Source organism: Poecile atricapillus, chromosome 3 (assembly GCF_030490865.1).
Source record: "Poecile atricapillus isolate bPoeAtr1 chromosome 3, bPoeAtr1.hap1, whole genome shotgun sequence".
NCBI lineage: Eukaryota > Metazoa > Chordata > Aves > Passeriformes > Paridae > Poecile > Poecile atricapillus.
Genome location: NC_081251.1, coordinates 36,531,476 through 36,556,638, shown reverse-complemented (window position 1 = coordinate 36,556,638; position 25,163 = coordinate 36,531,476). Strand labels below are relative to the sequence as shown.

General features: G+C 39.9%; 1 protein-coding gene across 2 annotated transcripts in view; it reads left to right on the top strand.

The window, feature by feature from the left end:
* Nucleotides 1-13,802, top strand: part of RNGTT (RNA guanylyltransferase and 5'-phosphatase) — a 172,762-nt gene extending 158,960 nt beyond the window's left edge. For both annotated transcript variants that reach the window (XM_058835956.1, XM_058835957.1), the window contains exons 15-16: nt 8,056-8,179; nt 10,979-13,802. In XM_058835956.1, the coding sequence (XP_058691939.1) occupies nt 8,056-8,179; nt 10,979-11,142 (288 nt within the window). In that variant the 3' untranslated portion in view covers nt 11,143-13,802. The remainder of the gene's footprint in view (nt 1-8,055; nt 8,180-10,978) is intronic.
* The last annotated feature ends 11,361 nt before the right edge of the window (nt 13,803-25,163 follow it).

Here is a 25,163-nt window from a genome sequence, read left to right as displayed (position 1 = left end):
AAGAAATTAATAATTTATGAATGAGCTAAGTGGTGTTTTCAAACTATATTCTCTACTAGTAATGTATAACTCTTGTCTCCTGTATCTTTGTGTCTCATTATGCAGCGCTCCCTATTTGGGGCAGGCTCCCTTTTGCAAAAGCAGTCTGAGTGAACAAAGCACAAATGAGTGTTAAGACTGGCTTTCACAAGCTAGCTCATGGCAAGTAGAGGTACAGTCCTCAAAACGTATCAAGCTGTGAGTGAAGTATTTCATCACAGAATCATTTCTATATCATTATTTCAGCTTTTTTTTTGCCAGATTGCACTGTATATCCTTGTTCTCTTCCCCCTCGTACAGTTGCTTACTTTTCTGATAGGGTGACTTTTTCTTCAGAAACCTGTGAATTCCTTGTCCTTCACAGAAAGTTTTTTTTTGTGTTTTTTTTTTAATTTTTTTGTTTTATTTGTTTTTTGCATAACCTGCTGAACAGTTCTGCAGTTTGCTTGGCATTTTACTGCTATGCTTGCATCTGCCTGTTTTTCTTTGGAACTTAAACACGTTCATGTTTCATTACTGACTCCAGGGATTATTATTATTGGCACAATTATTTACGATGTGCCAAATCCAAGGTGGGTATCTTTGGCCTTTGCAAAGTTAACCCAGGTGCTTGCAGAGCATTGTTTTTACCTCTTCCTACAAATTCATGAGCTGTAGAGCAGTGAAGCTCTGTTTGCACCAAACACACATCCCTCTCTGCAGTAAGGTCACACTGACAACTTGCTTTGAGAGCTCTGTTGCTGCTCTCTTAATGCCTGGGTGTTTCTGCAGTTCCCCTGAGAGTTTCTTGCTCTTTCATCAGCATGCTGAGGGTCAGAATTATATGAGCTGCTTTTTCAATAAGATTTTATTTAAGAATTCATCACAGCAGAGCTATGCCAAATTCACAAATCCTCAGCACAGAATTCTTCTGTTTCTCAGTTTTTACAGGAGATGTACAGATTTTTTTTCCTTTAAGCCAGAGACTTGTGATGATTAGTGCACAGGGGCAAGGGATATCAGTCTAGGAGGACAATCATTTATTACTTTGTTTCATTTTAACTTTTCAAGATGTGTATGGTCACCCAAATCTCTGCATCCCATTCTTGATGGTGATTAAAAGAAAATAGGATTTTTTTGAAGCTTTAGAGTTCTCTCAGGAGTTAGGTGGAAATGGTAATGTCTAGCAGGAAGGTCATCTGCTCTTTGAGTAATGTGGATGCCTGAGTTATAATGGCCAAAAGTGTTCAAAGAGTGTATTGGTTTTCTGTGGCAAGTGACTTTTTACATGGAGTAGAACGAGATGTATGAAAGTATAAAAAAAGAAACCTGGAAGAGTGATTATTGAGCAAAACATTTGTGCAAACACATTTCTATTTCCACATCTTGGTCTAACCACTTACCAGTTACCTGCTTTGTCGTAGATGCCAGTGTGTTCCTTTGAGAGTCAAAAGCGAAGCTCAGGAAAACATTGGTTTCTTACAGATAGTTCAAATGGTCTTGCAAGGTCGGGTGTACAGGAGACCTTCCAGGATACATTAAGAAATCTATTTCCAGCTGGCACTGAAAGTCATTAAACTTGTAATATCACTGATAAGAGGAAGGCTTTTTATTTCTGTTGTTTCCATCTGTCACTTGTCAGGAAAACCCCAGGACTCCAACCCATTATATGTATCAGAAAACAGTACCCGTATTTTTAATTGCTACATGTAAGAATGAGAGATTCTTTGAGAAAATATCATACGTTTAAAAGAAAGACTAAATCATGAACTGAGAGTGCTAGACACTGGTAGTCAAAAACAAATTTAAAAATCCACAATTTTAAGCAGCCTCATTCTTGTAATTTGGAAATATGATTTTTCTTTTTTGCTTTTCCCATGATTCTACAGTGCTTGGTGTTAACATTGTGGATTAATGAGGCATGAACAAAAGTGCTAAAATTTTATATTTCTTAATATTCTTTTTCAGAAATGACATCTCAAACTTGGAGCATTTCCATTTCCTGTGTACATAAGAAGCAGAGCAGTTGCACTTAGAAGGCCTTATTAATGTTAAGTAACCATCTCAACTGCACTGTGTTTGCCCAAGCTGATAACCATTTGTTGGGTAACACATTCCTTAAAAAGGAAACACAATCAGTATATTTAGTTTAGCAAGAAATCTGTGGTTTGATAAGATAATCTCTTGAATCATATAAAGAAATAGATATTAAGCTGCATTACAAAATCTGCTTGGGCTTGAGGAAAAATGCAAAGCAGATTAACTGATTAATTTTTTCCAACAGACAGTATTCTTGTGGTTCAGTGTACACGATTTATGTGAACAGGCATTTAGTAACCATCTTGTAAAATCTTTATTCTTTGACAAGTTTGACTATGAAAATCATGAGGTGCTTTATTTGAATGGGGAAAAAAGTTCTTCAAAAGCATCAGAACAAACAGCCCAAGAGTTAAGTTAGGAAGATGCACTGAATGAGCAGTTTAGGATCTGTGTTAGGTGCTGGACTGTGCCCTGTAAGTGTTGGGGGCTGTAAGTGCTATAGCTGCCGTATGTTATTCTGAGGCATAATAACTTCATGTCTACTGACTGTCTCAGATATTCTTACTCAAATCATTAGAATTTCTTATATTTGTGAACTCACCAGCAATCATATGTAAGAGTGCTTTCAAAGGATCCCTGTTCTCACACCTCATTTCCTCTCAGTTGCCTTTGACATGAATGCCCTTGGAGTTCATCACCTTTAGGTGTTTGGTCTTTAAAAGGATCTTGCTTTGAGTTTGGCTTCTCTTTCTATCTTCAGAAGTTGTTTTATTTTGTTACTGCTGCTTCTTTATTTTTTCTGTCTCTATCCTATTCCTTCAGGAAGTCTTGACCCCTCTTTGTTTCCTCAAATTGCCATGAAATTCTTCTTTTTGTTCCCTGACTGCTGTGATTGCATCTCTCTGGTCTTCAGATGTTGCCCTACTGCCGTGGAATCATAGTACCAGAGGGCAGCTTAATTCTCCCTGTTGTCTTGGACATTCCGCACCACTGGAGAAGTTTTGAAATAAAGTCTGTCGTACCTTACAGTATTGGGCAGTTACAGCATTGGAGATTAATTGGAATTTGAGAAGTGGAGTTTTGCAATGGAGGTTTTATTTACTAGACTCTCATTTGTGGCTGAATATATCCCAATACCCTCAGGACAGGGAGCTCACACATGTCGTGGTTTTGGACAATTGTTACAAAAATGTGATTTATTTCTTCAGGGTGACTTCCTAAGGGAGGTGTGGGACTCCAGTCCTCCTGCAGTAAGAGACTAGGAAGCAACTGAAAGGTTCCTCCTTTATGACCACAGCCGATCATTTATTTTGGGATGTGCCTCTTTCAACTTTGTTCAATTTGGCTGTGGGAATGTATCCTAATGGAGAAAATGTAATTATGATATGAGTAAGAGGAAGAATTACTTTCTGGGCCTTATGTAGCAGCTCTAAACTTTTCTTGCCTCCAGGCACTCAAACTTAACGTTTAAAAAAAGAAAACAAACAGTTTGTGTATTTGGGCATATCAAAAGGAAATTCCTTCATTGCTCATGCTAGCTATAAAAAGGAAGATTCTTCTTAGAAAATAGAAACCCTTTGCCTTTAGAATCCATCTTGCCTTTATGTGACTTTTTTTTTTACTTTTTAATTCTGTATTTGAAAATAAAGATGTGTTTAATTTTGTAAGATTTCAACAGCTGCTTTTGCTCATTTTTTCTCATGGAAGTGAAGGCTTTCTACATCTACTATTATGATCTTTTTCTTCTGGGACCTTAAAAACTGTCTGATGACTAGGGTTGTGGAGTAAGAATAGAAATGGGTGGATTGAAAAATGTTTTTCTATCTATGTTTGGTAATAGAGGGGAAAGTGCAGCAAAAAGGCATTTAAAGAGAGAAAGAATTTGAAATCAAATGTTTTAAGATTTTGCTTACAAACATCACTTTCTTTAAAGAGGATTATTTTACTAAACTGAAATGATTTCACTTGCTTTGAAAAAAAACATGCATATGGAAACATAAGGCTTCTTTCAGCCAAGTCTCCATTTATCTAAAGGCTTCTCTCCTTTTTTCTTTCTGAAGAATTTGAAAATGGGGGAAGTAGATGCATTTGTAAAGTTTAAACCTGTCCATTGTAGACATGCTTTCTGAAATACTACCTTAATTACCTTAAAATCTAAATTTACATTGTTAGTGCCTCTTACGTAGAGTAGGAGCTTGCCCAGGAATTTCATTCTCCTTTGGAGTTAATGGTGATGAGGCTAATGTTTGAGTGGAATGATGGACAAGTGTGAGAGTGAGGTGCCCTGTGGAGAGACACAGAAAAGCATTGGCCACTGGTAGTCAGCAGAGGTAGTAAAGGCGTCTTCATGAGACTGGAGCTAACTACATTCAATTTAAATGGTTTCTTCTCTTTCTCAGCTGGATATATTGGGTTTTTTTTCACATTTTGCTCTAATTTGACATAAACTGTGGCTGCATATTACTTGTCTCAAAATGACTCTGTTATTCAGCCAGATAAGAAAAGTTGAAATGGCCTAGATATTTTAAATTTTTTAAATGTATTTTTAATTTCTTTCAGAACATAGGGGATAGAAGGAGCCTGGAAAATGAGAGATTTCCTAAGCCTTAACTGTCTTCATTCTTAGAAAAGAAGCTTAGGCCACTGAAGTTCTTCCATTGAATGGCCCAGATGATGATGGTGGGGGAAGCTTTTCTCAGCAGGGAGGGGAAGATATAATCATATAATTTGACATTCTTAGGCAGTGGTCTTGTATTACATCAGTCTGATTTGATAATGAACTATTGCTGAAATGGGGATGCAGCTCAAGCTGTTTTTTCCAATCACACCTTGCAGACAAGCAATAATGTAGTGAACCAACTTCCAAGAGGATGCTCCTGTGTGCTTTTTGGAAATTATTTCTGTTGGGTAAATAGGCTGGTTTCTGATAATTAGATCAAATACGGGCAGGAACGCTAAACATTGCTGCTGTTGAACCATTTCCTTCCTCTTGAAAAGAAATAAGTGTATAGGTTGGTGTTTGTCCTTGCCCAGGACACAGTTGATGACCAGACCAGTGCTACTGTTCTGATGCACGCCACCTCTGACAGCCCTTGTCCAAGACTTGATCCTTTGGGGTTCTAATTCTGACTGGCTGTCCAGAAATAGGCTAAGGAATAAATGTTTAATTAAGGCAGGCTCCATGGAGTCCTTAGTGTGGTGGGAGTTTCCATCTTGAAATTGCTGAATGCTGGTTCAAGGCCTTTTATCAACAGTATGGCAGAAGCACTGGCACTGTACCAGCACTGAGGATAAGCATTTTGGCTGAGAACTGCCATCATTCCTAATTCATCTTCTGTGAAGCACTAGAAGTTAGAAGTACCTCTCAGAAGAGAAGTGATGGTGCATTATTTGAGTACTACTAGAGACTGTAATATTTAAAGGGAAAAAGGAGGGATGAACACACTGCAAAGGGAGAGTTGAGAAGACACTGTGCTGAAGAGCTCAGAATTAATTCCCAAAGGGAAGCAATATCTAGACAGTTAAATTTGATGGTTTCCCTGTCCTACTTTGAATCTGAAATACCAGAAAGTAGTATGTGCATGATAGGTAGATGTAAGGTGTGAATTATGGATACAAGAATCACTGCAGCCTTGTTCAGTCCTTTATGTAAACAATAGTCGTTTAGAAGTCTACTAGGATGCAATAGTGGAAGAGTGTTTTTAATACTGAAAGTGTATTTTCTCAGAATACTTGTAGTTTTAATCAAAAGGCCAGTAGTTGCTAAAAGGTACTCTTATATTAGAGTAAGTACCTTTGTAAGACTGAGGTCACTTAACAAAGTACAGGGAAGGGTAGGTGCTGTGTTTCTTCCTTTGTAAAGTAATTACTACAACTTACACTTGTTAAAGGCTGTGATCACCAGTTTTCTAATGGGAAAATTCATTTAAGTCAATGCTTTGGCAGGTGTTCATATTTTGTGGAAAGATCCATCTTCCAGATTGCTAATGAATGGCCAAGCAAGTCTCTCGATAGTTAATAATATTGCTTAATTGCTGCAGTCAGATAAAGCTGCCATCTAATTTATGGCTATTCTGAGCATCTGAACACTAGAAGAATGATAAGCCATGAGAAAACCTTATGAGGTGGGTGGTTAGTTGAAGTCATTACCTGCAATTTTATGCATTTCCTTCTTTATCAGGTGATCTTTCTAACATTTCCCTGCTTTGGCAGAAAATGAGACATGTGGCCATACCCCCTGCTGCCTCCACTTCCACTAGGCAGCTGTTTTCAAAATAATATACCTTCCCAGGGCACTGCACAGCCAGGAGCTTCTTCCTGGGTTTTTGAATCCATAGTACACTGGAAAAGGATGTTGCGTTTTCCTGCATACACCTAATGAAACATAATTCACCCATAAACATGTGTCAGTCAACCCTCTGGGCTGCATGTAGCTTTTCAGTGCAGATGGAAGAAGTGCAGTGCAGAGCATTCTGCAAAGGAAAAGACTGCTAATCTGAGCAATCTAATGACCACCAGAGGACATAAACTTCACTTGAGGAGTAAATGACTTGAGGAAAAACACTCATTGCAAGTGCTGGAATGGATAAAAATAGCGTGTGACACGAAAATCTGATTCAAACTGTCAGTCCTGTAGCAGGACAGGTCTCAATTGTAAGTGAGTTTTGCAAAATTTTCTCAAAGTTACACATTCACTTGACAAGTAGAATCCTAGGGCTCCTTATCCAGGAGTGAACACAAGTATTCAAATTAAATACCCACAGTGTTAGTTAGGATTCTGTTTATCAAATCTTGTACTATGCAGTATAGGAGGACTTGATCCATGCTCAGGACCATTTCCTTAATTAATTGTCTTTATCTGGGAGTTAATGGAAAAGGGGTTCGTGGGTTTTTCCACTGGATGTGCTATTAAGCTGTCTGGAGACAGCTATGGCCTTTTTCAAATCTGTTTCTCTCTGACAGTAGTAAATTCCCATGTCATTGCTCAGGAGCAAGTAGACAACAGAGGTGAAAAATTATGCTAATGAATTGCAATATCCACCTCCTTTTTATGGGAGCGCTTATGCATAAGATCCTGAATTCAAAGTGTTACATTACCTTGTACAGCTTTTTATTGGTAAACTATGGCAACTAAACATAGCTAGCAGTTAAATACAGCTTTATACTGCTGAAGAGGCTCTTTGGAACAAAGTGAAGTATATGGGTAAAATTGTTAAAGTGTTAGATAAGGTTCTTAGGTTTCCATGGTTACATGAAAATTTTACATTGTATCATAGATTAGGATGCATAAGATGAAGTAGCCAAAACAACTACTAAGTCCAATGCATATAAACTACGTTTCCAAACCACGCAGCATTGCCAAATAGAAAGACAGATAGCTCAGGATATTGGCTGCTGACAAATCTGTGAATCAATAGGGCCTGAAGGAGATTTATTTAATTAAATATAATATATTTAATTCAGAAGTCTGGATTATTTTGAAGTCACAATCTTAATTTTTGAAGACAAATGAAGAAAAAAAAAAGAAGAAAAAATCTTAGTCATGTAAAGAGTGGAATTTGGAAGTTTTTTCCAGTATTGAAATCTGACATTTTGCTGTGAGACCTTCAACAAAGAAGGTTGATGAAACATGGATAATACATTTCATGCACTTAGGTTGGCAGTAGCACTTAAACTGGAAGCAGTTTATTCCCATGGAAACCTATTTGCATTTGGGCCAGAAGTGACTTTTTTCCCCCTCTCCGTTAGCACTGCTGATGTTTTAGCATAATATAATTGGTGAATATTGACAGCAAATTTGAAAGTATTTTAAAAATGTTAAGTAGCTGAGCATATGTAAAATGCAGATGTATTCGGTGCATTTTTTTTTTTGTGTAGGATGGAGGCATGTTGCTGAAAAATGCAGGGCAGCTTTTGATCTTCTATTATTGATACCTAAAAGAAAGAAAAAATTGTGAATTGAAATCTGTTTATCCTAAGCAATTTTTTTTTATACAGGTGACAAAAGAACTCAAACAGTACGACAACAAAATTATAGAGTGCAAGTTTGAAAACAACAGCTGGGTCTTCATGAGACAGAGGATAGACAAAAGCTTTCCAAATGCCTACAGCACTGCCATGGGTGAGTAGAACAATTTGCTTTAGAAGTTTCTCAGGCTAAAATTTTAATGTTTTTCCTCTGTTCTGTTTTAAGTAGGAGAGGCACTCTGTGTTCTCATTTCTGGTCTGAGCCCTGACTCCCCTAACTTATTATAGTAATGCCTCATTTTGCAAATGCTTGTGTCATCACTAGTTTTTAGACAGTATGAATCATCTGGCTGCAGGGTTATTTGATAAAGTCAGTCAAACCAATACTCTGATGCAGAATTTAACAGGTAACACAGAATCAAGTGTCTAAATCTTTGCAGAACTGCAAACACTTCGGCATTTAAATGGCAGGGCATGCCTTTCAAGTCAGAGCCAAGAAAGTTTTTATTTACAATAGCATCGCTTCAGCTGACATAAGTGCCTAGCGTTGTGTTGGCTTGCTGAGATGTAATGCAAACTGGCACATTATGAGTGGAATTAGTGAAACAAAAAATCCATTAAAATGCCAAAACCATTATTTGGCAGATGGGCTAGAAAATTAATAGAAAAAAATGTCATCTTGGGTTTCAACAATAGTTACACAAACAATGAAACAGGGAAACTAGTGAAAGGTGGGGGTATATTCATGCGGAATTGCGAGACTTTTATGTTCCTCTACAAAAAAATATTTTACCACGTACTGTAAATTAAAGGATGATATTTACTTTAAGATGAAGAGTTTCAGTAGAAGTGTGTGCAAGGCTGAGTAGCAATAAACATGTTGATACTGACTTTTGTTAAGTGCCAAAATGAAGTTTAATCATATTTAAGACTATGCTAATTACTAGGGCTGATGTAGGATTTTCTTTAGACCCTTCTACTTGTATTTCTTCCTGAGCAGTGAGTAGATTTTCTTGAATAAACACAATGTGGTCATTTTGCCAGGAGATAATAAATCTGTTGGCACCTTAGGGAACCAGCACAGAATGTAGCTGAAATACTTGCTGAGCAGTCCTGTCAGGAAAGAGGAATGGACTACAAAAGTCACACAAGTACAATGGCATCTCTTTGTGACCATGACCTAAATTTTTCTTCTCTAGTTCACCTTAGTGTTTCGATAGTTCATTTTCCCTGGAGTTTTCTCTTTTTTTTTAATGAATAGCATATTCTTCTTCCCTTCATTCTTTAAAGTATATGTATTTGTCCTTTTTCTCTTCTCATTTTTTCCATTTGTAAAGCAGTTTTGTTATTCCTGATCTTTTTTCTCCCAAAACACAGTGAACTTCCTAAAAATTAAAAGCAAAAGAAAATCAAATGCTACAGGAAGAATTTTTAAGATACATTTCAAAATTTCCATAGGAATTTTCAGAACAGAAAGTTTTCTTTTGGCTTTGAGTTTGATCATTTTTCAAAAATCTCCAGAAGTTACACTTTTATGATTTGAGACTTCTTTCTCTAGATCGTTTCTCCTCTATTGTCTTTCTCTTGATGAAAAATGCTATTTTTTCCCCCATGGTTGAAATGGCAACAAAACAAGCATCTATCTGAATCTTGCTTTTGGACTTTGTTACCTTTCAGATTGAAAACAGGAAGTCTTTTTGAGTGATTAAGCTAAGGCAGCACTCAAAAGTTGATACTGAGTTACACCAGTTGTCATGTGAATCGAATTCTGTTCCTAAATTATAATGCTTCCCAACTGTTAAAGTCAAATACTGTGCAACTCTTAAAGCACCTTTTCACCAAAAATACTGAGATTATTAAAGATAATGCTAGAAAGGTACTTTATTAATTGTTTTGTTCTGGTATTCTGCAGGAAAGAAAGGAATGCTTTTGAGAATCATTGTTATTTGTAACAATGCTACATTGCAAGTACAATTTAAGGAGTCCTAATGTTTAGTACTCTAGGGGGTTAGCAGATTGTTTTGCATGGAAATTGCATCCTTGCTGTGGCCAGCCCTTATATGTTATCAATTATCCTCTAATCATTTTGTGCTTTCTTCCAAGATAGTTGTAGGATTCCCACTTAATTTCATGCTCCTTTTTTCTTTTTTTTTTTTTTTCCCCTCTAAGTCTCTCAGGAGGATTAATTAGGGTAATACAAAGTTACACAGGAAAGTATTAAAAAAATATTTTATTTCTTTTAAGTGAAGCAAGCCTATTTATTTGTTTCATGAAACAACCCTAATATTTGTTCCATGGACCATGACTTACAAACTATGGTCTAGGGAGTCGTGTTAAGTACCCCAGGAGTGCCCATGCAGCCATCATGCAGCACCATGGCTGCTTCTCCGTCGTATGGGCTGGTGTTCTAGACATGCCATTTGCTTGGTGTCAAGTCTTTCTGCCCCGTGAGAGTATATGGGTTAAAAAAAAAAAAGGACTCTGCATTGCAGCTTCAGGGTACTTATAGTACTTACTGGTGAAGAAAATAAGGGACCATAATTCAGACATTTTCAATATTAGAAGCCAGTCTTGTTTCCATCTACTTGGATTTGATTTGTGTTTCAAAGCTGTATCTGACAAGGCCTTTGTTGCTGTTCCTAGCCTCAATAGGATGTCAGTTCTTGGTGGTTTTATAGTTGCTTCAGGAAGCCTTACACACACACATGTGCCTCTAGTTTGTTTTAGAATGAGAGACTCCCATGGGAGTAGAGGCCCACAGCATTGCTTTGCTCTCTGCAGGGCAGAGCAGAGATTCGTGATTCCAGACACAGCCACCTTGTCAAAGTGTGTGTTTAAGGCTTAATACTTGAGCCAGAGTATGTTGTTATTTTGCCAAGAGGGAGTGAAGTTGTTGAAGTGCCGACTAGAACAAATCAGTTTAGTTACATGAGAATGTGTTCTTTGTTCCCAGCTGTCTGCAACAGCATCCAGAATCCAGTGACGAAGGAGATGCTGTTTGAGTTCATTGACAGATGTGCAGCAGCTTCCCAAGGACAGACGCGGAAGCACCACCTTGATCCCGACACTAAACTCATGCCACCCCCGCCGCCCAAAAGGCCTCGTACCATAACATAGGGCCTTGGTCTCAGAGGATTGTGTGTGTACAGTTCTGCAGAAGGTGACACGCAAGTGTGAAGGCTGGAAAGACAGAGATCTGAATTGCTGTAAATACTTGTGTGTGTTTTTTGAGTTTGGTTTTCGTTTCATTTTTCTGAATTCCACATACAAATGGACATTGTTTTGTAGCTGATAAATTCAACCTTACCTTATGGTATTTGGAGATGAAATTTCCAAAGGTTCAGACAAGAACCAAGTACAATGAAGTCAGTGGAAAGCTGCCTTGTTTATATATGGATCTCTTTTCACCTTTAATTTATAATGTCAGCAATCTGGAACTGAGGAAATATTAGGATGCCGTACTTTTTAGGAGCTGTGTTTAAAAAAAGCAGAAGTGGTTTTTTACTGTTGTTATTAAGCTGGCTGTGATTTGTCACCCATAGTATAACAGATCATAGTTTCTCTGCATTTCTGAGATTTGTGTTTAATGGCAAACAGCAATGTTGTTTGTGTTCTCTGTTGATTAAAAACTAAGCCGCCTTAGATTACTCTAATTTTGAAATTAGCTGGGTTTTTGTTGTTGAAATATTAAAAAAGCGAATTCTTCTTGTAAATAGCATCCCTTTGAAACAAGGGAATGTGCTGGATGTTTGCTTTTTCCCGATGTTTGAACCTAATGCCAAATGTATAGTGGGCTGATTTTAGCTTTGCCTTTTTATCTGTAGATCAGAAATGTACCAAATCCTTAGTATTAAGGTCTCTGTTAAAGAGACTTTTTCTAGTACAGGGCTTAGCTCTCCACAGTGATACCATTGTAAATACTACTAAAAAGTACACATCACTGTGATATGCAAGAGTAATAAGCAGCGCTGATAACGACGTCTTGCATCCAGGCACAAAATGGCAAAACAAATGCCAGGCAACTCCTTTGTAAAGGAGAAGGTAGTTTCAGTGGAAGAGAGCTACATCAGACAGAAAGTCTCCTGATTTACGTAACTGCAGGGCAAAAGTAAGTCATTTTGTGGCAGAGGATGAGTGTCCCGGGGAACAGGACACTCATTTTCAAAGATGGAGTTGTCTGTCCTGCAGCACTGTGCTCATCCTCTGGCTGACTTTCTTTCTTACCAAATGAAGAAGCACATGAATGCCCTAATGGCTTTTGTTGCAGCAGACTGGCAGATGTTCATAATATTAGTTTTGAGAAGCTACCGTCTGCCTGTCTAAGGGAGGAGTTGTTCTGAGCTGGGATTAATTGGAAACCAAATGCAGATTTTAAAGTTTACTGTCCATTTATCAAGCAGGGATTGAATTGGCTCTTTCTATCATTTACTTAGTGTGTGAGTCATCCATCCATTCAGTAGTTTGATTAGTGAAGGTCATTAATTTGTTATAACTAAAATGAATTTCTGTTTAAATGAGTTTTCATGTTTGTAAACAGAATTTACTCCTGTTTTTTCTTGTGTTTTTTTTTTTTCTATATGAAAACCTTATGACTTTGCTTTCTGGTGGCTTCTCTGGTTGTTTCAACCTGTTGTATAAATGCACACGGCATCATTTAGATGGCGTTCCTGGTTTGTCCTTCTGGGATATTCCATATGTGTTTTAGAGAACTGAAGGAGTTATATAAGTTACTTTTTATACTGTGGTAAAACTTGAGGGGAAAAAATGCTTTCATCAAAGTTCTTTTTTTCAACTGTACATAGTTTCTGCACATTATCTATTGAAAAGATAAAATATCACCTATGCAAGGTTGCAAAATGATCTCTTAAAAAGAGCCTTATTAATTTGATGTGAAAGCCTATGCATCCTCTGTGCATCTTGCATTGAAACACACAGTTAATTTCTTTGCTCGATATGAATAATTTCCCCCAGATTATACTTGTCAGTGAGATTGTCATAACATACATTTTGTCACTGATCTCCATGGTTCATGGCAATTGCAGTGTGTATGATAATTACAGCCTTCTCCATCAGGTTAGGACATTTCATTTTTTTTAAGAATATGTCCAGGTTATTTCTGTCTTTCTCCCCAGCTTTTGCATCTTGTATTTCAACAAGACCTGGCTTCTGATTTACCTTTTACTTCAGAGCTGCAGCACTGCAAGCCGTCTTCCATGTGCATTCCACTATGTCCATGTATGTGTTTTTGTCCTTGTATTTTGACAGTGTCTTTTTTCCCACTCTCAGTTTGAAATGGATATTTTGAAAGAGTAATGATTCTGAGAAGGTACAGAGCTCCATGTTCACATTTGGCTGTCAAACTCGTCTTGCATTGTGACCTGTAGCTTTTCAGAGAGATCAATCACCTTTGCTTTTCTGGAAAGGGAGGCTCCTGGGGAAGGTTTGAATGAAGGTGGTGAAAACAAATAGACTTCCACTTGGACCTGATGGGTTTAATGCCCTGAGAAATGCAAATCTCCTTTCTCTGCTACTAGATATCAAGAGATTGAAGCTAAAAAGCAAAGAAGAATCCGTGCCAGGAAAATGATGATGATGATGATGAAAAACAATACCCTAACTTGTCTACTCTTTGGTGTACAGCATGAGTTCATCCACTGTTTTGTCATTTGTTAAATATACAATTAAAATTTGGGTTCAGTGGAGTTTCCAGAAAATGTAAGTACATTCCTCTAAAAACTGTGTATTAAGTATTTTAATAAAGTCAATGGTTTAAAATACTTTCCCTAAAGATGCATTTGCTTTTGATGCCTTTCCAGTGGTACTGTGGTACCAGTGCAAAGTACAAGGATACCTCAGTGTTACTGTTCTTCAGTCCTCCAAGAAAATGGTCCACATTTTTCAGTGGCTTTTCTCAGAGGTAGGAGCCCCCCAGCCCAGTGGTGGCCATGATCCATTGTGTCCTTTTTAAGTGCAATTTGATCTTGCTGCAAATAGAACCAGAAAGAAACCAATTGATGCCTGAAGCACATATTCTATGACAGGCTAATGTTATGTAGCTTATCCATTCAGTATTAAGTGCAGCTGTGTGCAAAGTTGTGCAAGAGGTCTGCAGGAGTCTTCCCTGAAAATTTATTATTCAGCATGACCCTACAGCTGGTAGCCCACCTACTTGGATTAGCTCCTAGACTTGTATTGTAATAAGGCAGCTTCCTTTTTCAAGTTACAGCTGTCTAGGTGGCACTTTTCAGGAGCTAAAAAACCTATCTTGATTTTTATAATTTATTTCTAATTAAGATCCTGCCTTGACTGCTGTTACGATCTTGTTACATGTCCAATTCTTGTGCTTCTCAACTATTTCTGACTTTGCAGTGCTTCAGTGCGAATGCCAAACCAGATCTGACATTTGAGCACACCAGGAGAGGTTTGGTAACTTCTCTATCCCCTGCTCAGTCCTCTGCTCTGTATGCATCAAGGAAGGTAATTGATGTGCCTGGGCCAGCACGTCACACTGTGTAGTTTGTATTTACTTGGTTGTTCACTGGAGCAGTCCTTCAGAAGCAGTCCTTCAGGATCCCTGCTCCCCTGCATGGCAGCTCTTCACTTCTGTGCCTAAGAGGTGTGACTTTATATTTGCATAATGTGTAAGGCATAATTGTCTCTTACAACCTCAGAGTATTCACAAAGGTGATGGCACAGCAAGGTAATTTTCTAGGATTCGTCTATACTCAGCAGAAAGAGAAAGGGAACTGAAATCAGATTTGTTTCTCTTGCATCTGTCATGCAGATTTTTGTCTCTTCACTGCATCGTTTCAGTTCTTTCTCAATCAGTATGATGTGTCACATTTTGTGTTACTCCCTTGTGTTATTAGGATTTTGTGAGCAAAGTGTTTATTTTTATTTCATAGCATTGAGACTCTTGCAATATCAGTTAAATTTATAAGGTCATTAAAAATATCCAATTAGTTGTTCAAGAGCTATTTATTTTCAGTAGACTATATTGCTTTCATTTAGTCCTCTGTCATGGTTTAACCCCAGCCAGCAGCCAAGCCCCACACAGCTGCTGCTAAATCCAAGCAGTCCTGCTGACTTGAATGGGAGTAACAATTGGCCTTAAATAGCCAGACCACTTCTATCCTATACTACAACATGAAGTTTGTTCTCACTTTGGGGGCTGCTGCATCTTCCAAGGCTCACAAACTGTGCAGGGGTTAGATTTCACCTGTACCCCTTAGTTTTCAGTGTCAAATTTCTATGCTCTGTGCTTCCAGTGTAGTTCCCCAAGCTTGGGATCCTCCTTACACCTACCTATCTGCTTTTCCAGTTGTCCCACGATCAGATGTGAGACTGAGAGAAACCTGTGCCCTGTGACTGATCCCCCACTCATCTTCTTTGAGGGCAGTTCTGCACCCCGAGCCTATATGCTCATCCCTATATTACCCCAGCCTCGAGAATCGATGGTAGGGCAGCACTGTCCCTGTAAGTCACGCTTGCACAGGGAAATCAAAGCAGCATCTACCAGCTGTGACAGTATTCTTTGTGTGAACATGGAGCCCTTTTCCCCTTCCCTCCCTCATGTCCCCATCTCCCTGTTTCACGTACAAACAAAGGTAAGACATACTCTTTATACTGACATCTGGATAAATTAGTTAATGTTTGCAGTGGGAGTATAGGTTAGCGCTCTTTCTGCTTCCCTGGTGAGAGTGCTGAGTTTCTGCAGAGATCTGTAGAGCTGAGTCTGGAGGTTGATTGAGACATTTACAAAACAGTTTTCCCTCAGTCATGGCTCATTTTAATCTGGTTTATTTTCAATCCAGAGTCAGCAATGGGGGGGAACACATGAGCATGAACCTTTTGGTGATGTTCATGTATCCAGAAGTGTGAAAATATAGAAGACGGCCGACTTTTATGAGGGAACAGTAATAATACTTTCTTCTGGTGTTACAAAGAAACCTAAAGTAAAATTTAAGTGCAAACTGTTTCCACTTCTCTTAGCACTGGATGTAAAAACAATAGACATTTTTAATCAAATTATAGTCAAATTGACTCCCATTATAGGAATTTAATTCATCAGAAATACTGTTCATGTCTCCTTTCTCCTTCCTCCACCCTCAGTATTTTTGTGTCTATTTGACTAGCAGAAAGCATACTAATTGGGTTCAGGAGCATTCATCTATGATACTTTGAGAAAATTAAGTTTGGATTAACAGTTCTACTCAGAACTTCCTCTAATGTAGGGAGACGATAACATTATCATATGAAATAGGTCTGTATAACTGCCAAGTACATAACACTGGAGGAACAGTATTTTGTTATTAAAACGTACTTCAAAAGTTTCTGAACAAATTTAATCATCAATGGATGGAAAACTTTAATCCAAATGGTAAAAATTTCCATTCAAAAAGGTAAAATGATTCAACAGAAAAAGCTTGAAAAAAGAGTACAAATGTCTACAGACTGCTGTGGGTGCAGGAGGGGATGCTGAGTGTTTCTGTGGCCAGAAAATCAGTGCATTGCAGTGGGAGCAGCTGGAGACTAGGGAACAATACAGAGGACACCATATAGATCCTATGAGTTTGGCCTTGTGGAGGAAAGGGCAAGAAAGGCAGCCAGGACTGATTGTATCTCATGTATGGAAGAAGAAGGGAAGAGGTGGAATAATAGTGAGATGGCACTGGAGTAGGGAACTCCAGTGAAAAGATAAGAGCAGAGCAGACATCAGTGACACTGAGAAAAGAGGCATTTACACAGAAAAGAAGTTGGTGAGTGGAAGAAGCAGAATAAGAGAAGGCAGCAAGGGCTGGGGTGAGGACCTGCCCTGGAGCCAGGAGACTCTGGTGCGCTGCCAAGAGACAGGGCCAGCAGCAGTGAGGGAGGACCAGGAGACAGCGTGGTCATGATGAGGTCCTAAAAGAGCAGAGATACAGGTAAGACATTTTTCTTCTCCTAACAGCTGTGCTGTTCCTGAGCTCCAAAAGCTTGAGGGTACTATTAGATCCTTGGGCATGAGCACACTCCCAGATCACTGGGAGTAGCACAGTGAATGTGAGTCATATCTCTGCATCACAGTACAGGGGCTTTGAGACACTTCTGAGCCCTTTTTAGGTAAATCAGTGCTGTATAAACCCATGTGCAGAGCCAATGGAGCTCCTTGTTACAGATTTTACTGTTGCAGCAGCTGGGTATGGCCTTGGCCTTCCTGCTGCCTACCCTGGCTGCATGGCAAGGGCAAATTGGACTCTCAAATTGGGGCATGTGGGGCCAGGGCATTACATGCTCCACTTTCCTCATACCTCATATCCTGCCAATAGAAATAAACACATTTCACCTGTGTGTGTATTAACTTAAGATGAAGAACTGAGCAGACTCCAGGACTGGCGAGGTAAATACTAGGCAGTTGTCTTTGCCAAATACTGTTCTGGTGAACCCCAGATTGAGAAGATTCATAAATGGGCCACAAACATGGCTATGTAGTATTTCTGATCAAGTGGACCAAGAGAAAATTGCAGGAGCAAGGGGACACATTCATAGTGGCACAGAAGGAGTGCAAAACCAGAACAAAAGCTCTGACTTACAATGAGGTAAGATAAGAATAGGAAAACAATCTTAGTTTGAATTCCCCCTGTCAGTTTGCTTGGCAGTCAGTCCTGTTTCATTGTATATTTTAGTACTTATAATCTCCTTTGGTTCAGTTTATAGACTGTGGTATACAAGATCTTTTTAATGAAGAATTCTGGTTTGACAACATGGAGGTTTGAGACCCATAAAATAACTGCTTAGAAATCACTTAGGAGCCAAACAAGTCTCTTTCCTCCATCAGGCGGTGAAAACATCTCTGAAAGGTTTTCTGGTCTTTAAGATGTGGTGTCCCAGAATAATTTATTTTCTCCTGCCATGGTAGTTTGTTCTTTTAACAGAAAAGATTTAGTATGTTACTCTTTGGCTGAGAAATCAATCGTATGAAATCGATGATAATTCTGCTGCCAGGTAATACTTATCTTTGTGAGTCAGTGACCTGCTGGTATTCTGCAAAAATAATCTACAGCAGGCAAATGCTGTAGTTTGAAGCAGTTATGGTTGGCTTTGCGCATTTCACAATTTGCTGCTTTCATCATATCCATGTGTTTTATCCCTGAAACTAAGAGGAGCCTGTGCCAGCCTGTGTAACCAGCAGCTGGCCTTTTGCTTCCTCTTACAAACGTCAAGCAGAAAAACACAACCTCCTTTGGCTCTGGTGTCACAGACAGCTCATTTTTCAAAAGTGCATGTAGCTAAATGAGGATGGTGGTTTCCTGTTGCTGAGCCTGGTGCACCCATTAGAAGTGGTGCTGGACTCTCTCTCCCTGTGGGATGAGCTGCCTGGTGCAGCCCCCCAGGCACAGCAAGAGCAGTGTGACTGCATTAGGGAAGGGGCTGGTGTTGCACCCTCCTTTCCAGCCCAGTCTCCTTCAGCATTTGTAGCAGTAAAAGTACAAATAGGCTTTTTCCATCATGGCCTTACAAGAGCGTTGCCCCATGGAGGTGAGCCAAGACATCTGGATACTGACAGGCTTGTGTGTGTTTCCCCACTGCACAGCCTGGTAATGCTCGTCAGTCCCCTGGACTGGGGCTGGAGGCTTTAGACAAGAAAGGCATGGGTGTCTGAAGGAGGTGCTTTGGTCTGATGGGGTGGCAAAATACCCCTCTTTTTTTCCCTCAAGGGCACCACTTTATCAGTAGGGATGGCAAGCTGGTCCCAGGGAAGAAGGGGAGGCTGTTTAGCTCCAGTGAGAGGTGAAGTGCATGGCTGGGTCATCCCAGGTGGTGGAAATGGGATGACAGTCCATCAGTAGCAGGTATGCAGGCATACAGGTCTGAAGCAAAAGGAGGTCACTTTCAGCTACAGCTTTGTAGTTACCAAGTCCTGTAACTCTTCTGTCTTAAATTTACAGGAGCCACAAAGCCCTTGGCACAGAGTGGCTGTGCAAGTACTAAGGTCTTGTGGATTTGTGTATAATAACTGTTGTCCTTTTGAAATCTGTCCATGCCACTGAGGCTTCTTGATGCTTCACAGAAAATTAGAGACATGCTCATTAAGATTTGGTCATGCTGGCCCAGAGCTGTGAAGGAGGAGCAGGGAGGCTTGCAGAAATGGAATGAGAGCAGCAGCCTGTGATGCTGGGACTCCTCACCCTGCTGATGGAGAAAAGAGCTGAGCCTATGTAGCTATGTCTCTGTGGAGCACTGTGCAGCAGATACCAAAAGCTAGCAACATCTGCTAATGATAGCTTCAAGGAGAAAAAAGATCAGCTCTCACTGATTATGAAATTCAAAATTTACTGCATTATGTAGCAGCACCAGTTCAATCCATAGGAAAAATATTTTCTGAGTTTGTGGAGATTTGACAAAAATACCTATTCCACAAAGCCAATTGTGAGTGCAGAATGTTTCTGCTTTCACATACAGCTTCAGGAGGGAAAACAGAGCAATTTCTGTGCAGGCAGCTGGGTTATGAAAACTGACAGAGTATTGCCTGTGTGAAGAGAGTTTAAATGACGCACAAGGGACTGGTTAGTGTGTAATATGCAAATGTAAATCTATCCGTGAGGCATTACAACTACAAAATGTCTCACAATTATGCTCTTTTCTTGAGAAGTAATTTCTTACTATGGGTTCCTCCCCCCTCACAGCAGCAGGGCTTCATTTCCCAAGTGAACTGGTCCTAGTCCTTTATCCCCTCTCCACTGTGCTAAAGCAAATGGACTGCTGAAGGGGTTGTCACTTCTTGCGACGCGCCTCCAAATCATAAAATGATTAAAGGGTTTTTTTCAGGACCTCTCAGATCAAGTCCAGGTTCGTTGTGCTACAAAAAGCATGCGAGGATTCTTCACTTGCTAGATGCTGGCCAGCTTGTCTGTGGGGCAAATGGTGGTCAGCAATGGCAACGTCCAGTTTATCCATAAACACCATGTGCTCTTCAGTACAACAGCCAGCAGGTAGAATTCAGGGAACCTTTTCTGCACTTTTCATAAACTGAATGTTTTCAGCTTTGCTAGATGAGCCTTGAAAATAGCTTGCAATACTCCGTGCAAACTACTTCAGCCCAGAGACTGGAAGTGCTAAGACTCTTGTTTTCAAGTTCCTGGACAGATTCTAAGTGACAATGGAACTCAATTCACATCCAAAGAGTGCCTGTTGTTCCTTAAAAGAAATGGTATCAGAGTGTCACATCACCTCTCTCGTGCCCAGCTGCAGGTACTTTAGTGGCAAAATTTGTTCTGACATTCAGGTGAGCGATCAGTGCCATGATCCCAGCTAAAGGTGGCCTACAACTCAAGTTTGCATGTATTGTGCTAGGTCTTGGGATGCCAGCCAAGCCATTTTGTATCACAAACCAGAAATTTTGTTTAGCAGATATAATGGAAGGTTTTGTTCAGACTTATTCAGAACAAACTCCGTGAAACGCAGATGATCGTGTTGACATAAAGTTACGGCACAGCAAAAATCTGGGTAAGCAACAACCAAGGTAACTTTCAGGTAGATGTGGTCCTCATGAAACCACAGGGGAGAGAGGGATATTGTTTTTTATTTTATGAAACAGGTCAGCATCAACCATGCCACATGGAACACCAAGCCTAGACTTACAGATGCAGACCCCAATTTGTGCCACCACTGTTGCACTGACAAGTCACACCTAGTCCAAGGGCCCACAAGGTCAGGCAGCAGTGTGTGTATACCCTTCGCCAGGGATAAACATGCCCAAGGCCCATCCTTGTGCTCTTTTTGATGGCAGTGTGGAATTTTCTTTCAGTCCTTTACAAAGAGACATACTCATTGTGCTGGTGTTGAGTAAGGTGCAGAAAGATGGGACCAGCTGAAATGTATCCAGATAATGGCTTTTGATACCTGCTCTTGAGGAGAAATACTATCAAATTACATGGGACAAGCACCCATCTAAAATGGCACTCAGTGAGCTCTCACATTCACTTTTTGTAATGAAGTTAAGGCATTTCTGCTGCAGTGTGAGATAAAAGCAACTCACTTCAGTCTTGTTTATGCTACCAGCCATGTTGGTGTCTCAGCTATCTGTTCACACACAGGTGATGATATTCCCCCTAATGCTGTTTGAAGACTCCAAGATATTTACGTGAAGTCATGGAACAGCTGATTGGCTAGTCCAACCTCTTTGAGAGTTGCATTTGTAATTTTTTAATTGCATATTAAAAATAAAAAAATGTCAGAAGAGGAACATTAAAGAATTCTGTTTCTCATTAAAACAGGACAGCTAATGTACATACAGTATGTTCAGTGACAGCCATTAACTAGTCAACAAATCATCATCCAGAACACCACAATTACTTTCTAACATGAATGAACAGTTGTTGTGCAGGGTCTCATGTGCATGTAGAGCACATATAGATTAAATCTGAAGGATAGCATCTATACAAGCCTATTGTCAATGCACCTCTAAGTTCTACAAGCAGATGGTCTTTTAGAGGTTTTTAATTGGTGTCACAAATGCATTCATTGGCCATGATGCTGTAAATAGAATTCTGTGTTTATGGAGTACCCTCCCTTCTGGGGTCACAAAGGAATTCACTGACATTCGATTATGCTCCTGCAAGATGGTTCTTGTCCTGTTTTGCAAATGGGGATAAAAAGTCAGAGGAGCTGCTATTCGGAATGCCACTTCCAAGGCAAAACCTACAGCTTCTCCCTGCTGAGCCATGGCCCTGTGACAGAGTACAAAATTACCCGCTGTGACAGCCCAAAATCTTTTCCCGCATTTTCCCAAGGATGCAAGACCTGAAGTACCCACAAGTGCATAAAGCCTGGAGTAATTAGAAGATTATTTTGCAAAAAATATCTCCAGCCTCAGCCTTGTATTTAAGCCAGTGTCATTTCCCAAATAGGAATCCAGTCTCATTCCTTCACGTCTGTGATGCTGAAATCATTGCCACATCTGACTTTCCCTAAATGGGAACTCAAAGCTTCTGGTGGCTCACAAAGTCTGCCTGTTTCTGTTTTGCTCAGTATTGAGGAAAAATCAATTTCTTCAGGTGTAGCAAACCATCTAAAATCAAAGCACAGTGATGTGACAGCAAGGCCTTCTGTTGCCATGTTTTGGAGACTTGGGCTTCAATGTCCTGAAGGAGGGAAGACTGTCACAACCAAGGTGTGCAGGCTAGCTTTGGAGCAAGCTGCAGGCCCCATGGCCTGCCAGGCCTGCCTGAGAAGCTAGCCTGGGAAATTCTTGGGAGGATTCAAAACAATCCTCAAAGACAGAAAACAGCCTGCAGGTGCTGTTTGTCTGTTCCCGTGTTTTCCTTGCAGGAGAGGGTAATGATGGTAATGTAGCACTTTACTAACCAATAAGAGTTTCTTTTCTGTACTTTCCACGAACTAGTCTATATAACATGGCTATAGCAATAAACTAGAGATTCTCTTCTGTTCTGACTCCCTTGAGAGTCCGTGTGGTTCTTCCTGCCGTTCCCAATTAGAACGACACCAAGGTGACTGTGATGGCTCCTGTTGAAGGGAAGATCAGTCAGCCAAGTTCAAGGTGTGGTATCCAGGCAGGATCAGTGGCAGCTCACAGACATTCCATTGAGCTGGTCTAGCTTTTCTTGGTTCCTCCTCTATTCCTCTAGATAAAGAAGAATTCAGCTTCATGACATCCATGTGACTGGATATGGGGGCAGCTTTTTCTATTGCTGTAACTTCCTCAACACACAGGGCTCTGTTCCAAAATGCTGGTGGGTAGAGAGAATGATGTGTAAACTGAGATCCAGGGAATAAGTATACTTGTTATAGCTAGAGGGACTGCATACTAACTTGTCAGAATATATGTTTGCCAAGACCATTGTTAATTCCCTAAACTTTCTGAAAATGAAAGAGAAAATCAGCCCCAGCAAAATGTGATTGAAGTTGACTGCTTTGATGTTTCTTAGAGAAATCTTTGGGTAATTTCTCAGCCATATCTGTGCATACTGCAGAATTAAATATTTGTTTCAACTTTACTGAGCCGCAAATTTCTCTGATACCTTAGTTATAGATTTCATGGCACGGTTTTGTCACTCATTAATAACAGGGCATAATTAAGCTCCCTTTTAACACTATGGGTCTGTCTCTGCCTCCATTTTGCAAGTGAATTCTATTTATATGCTGTTCTCTGATGTACTTGGGCAGCTAATCATTCAAATAGCATTCCTATATCTTCCCAAGAGATAAATAATAGAAAAAAAGGAGAGTCCTGCTTTTTTCGGTAACTTTCGTTATTGCAGAAGGTGTTTTGCTTGGCACTCTGTGCTGTAAACAGAACTGGTAATAAGCCACTCCTGTGAAGTGAATTAAGTTTTGTTATAATAGAAAAATATGTCAGAAAGTTACAGGAGTAAGTCCTAAACTGACTGGGGAGCTGAACACATAATTTCCTCCCCCTGTTCTCCTATGCAAATATTGCATGTGAGAAGAGGCTGTTTTGAAGTCCTTGAACCCTCTTGTGAAGCCTTTGATTTGCTGAATTTCTCACTGTTCTTCCTTTTGATTTGATAACCACATAAGAGGTGAAACTAGGACATTCGGTTGCCTCTGTGTAGCAGCCTGCATTTCAAAGGTAATAGATGGAAATAGACATTAGAAGGTTTTACTGTACTCGAGCTGGATCTTAATCAGCTTCACAGATGATTTTTCTCTCAAAGTCACTGAGAAAAAGAGATTTTATTGTTCTAGACATGAGTGCTCATTAGGGCTGAGAAGGAAGTGGTAAGACCCACAGTTCCCTGTGTAAGTTGCTCTGCCAACCTCTAGTAAGACATCTAACACCTTCTCTGCTGTGATAGAGCTGACACTGGACAGAGGGGATTTGAATAGTGACTTGCTAATAGGCCAGCCATTGTGCCTTAGAGACTGAGCTGGATGGATTTTTCACAAATGAGCAACTTCATGAGTTCGTTATTAATTTTTCCCCCCAGTCTGTGTAATGTCCTACTTTGTAGCTTCCTGTGATTAAGAGAAGGTTTGGATGGAATCAAAACCCTTTCCTGAATCCATGTGGTCTCTTTAGTCTCAACAGACTTGACTTTTCCAGAAAGTACAAGTCATCTCCCTTCAGCTCCCCTCTCTAGGACTTCAGCCATCCAAAACCTACAGAAAACTCATCTGAATCACTATTTGTGTGGTCAAAAGGTTTTACTTTTTCACATAAGCTGAAGATAGTGCTGTGTTGTTAAAATCATCTTTCCTTACTGTCTTGCCACAGGATTCACTTTCTGGAAATGACATTGTTGGCAGTGGGACAGTGAACTTGGGAAAAGTCATTAACACAGCTTGGCCTTCCTGAACAAGGATCCCTTTGCAAGCCATCTGCTCAGCCTGGAAAGGCTTTGTTCTTCTCATAGGTCATCTCAGGATTTGAAAAGAAAGAAAGTGATCAAAATCATGCAGGCATAACACTTTATGCCAGGTGAAAAACCAGCCCAGACCTGCCATCAAAGATGCAGGAGTCAAACTCCGAGCTGATGTGGGATGGCAATAAACTCTGCTGCATGAGCAAACTTTGTCAGGAGGACCAATTGCCTGGTCAGTTCACAGGGAAGCACCAGTTGCTCAGAGAAGAAGAGCCAGACCCTGTAACAGGCAGATACAATAGACATAAGAAGCGGAGAAAAACGGGTTTGGTTTTATAAGATATGAAAGCTGGATTTGATCCTGGGATTAAAAATAATTATTGTATATGTGCCTTCGCCAATAAAGGATCATTTGTCTACAGATCTTCAGTGATGCAGCTCAGGAAGGTGATGGTAAGTGTGCAGGAAGCTGGGAACACAGGTACTGGTGCTGTTCATGAATACTAAGGGTCAGCCCTCAATGGGGCTCATTTATCCTCTTACACAGAAAGGTGGGATTCCTCAGTAGCTGGGTCATTGCTGCTTGACCTTGTCCTGTTCTCAGAGTAATGAAAAGTATTCCAACACTTTCATTGTCTGCTTTTTGATCAGTGAAGAACTTTTTGCTACCTTGACTGATATTTGAACTTAGCTTGTGCTGCTGGTTAGCAATTCCAGACACTGCAGAAAGAAATACTTTGCCATAGACATATGTCACAGCCTGAAATTAAAGCTCAATTTAGTTTAATTGTCCTTGATTTTATCAAGCATTCA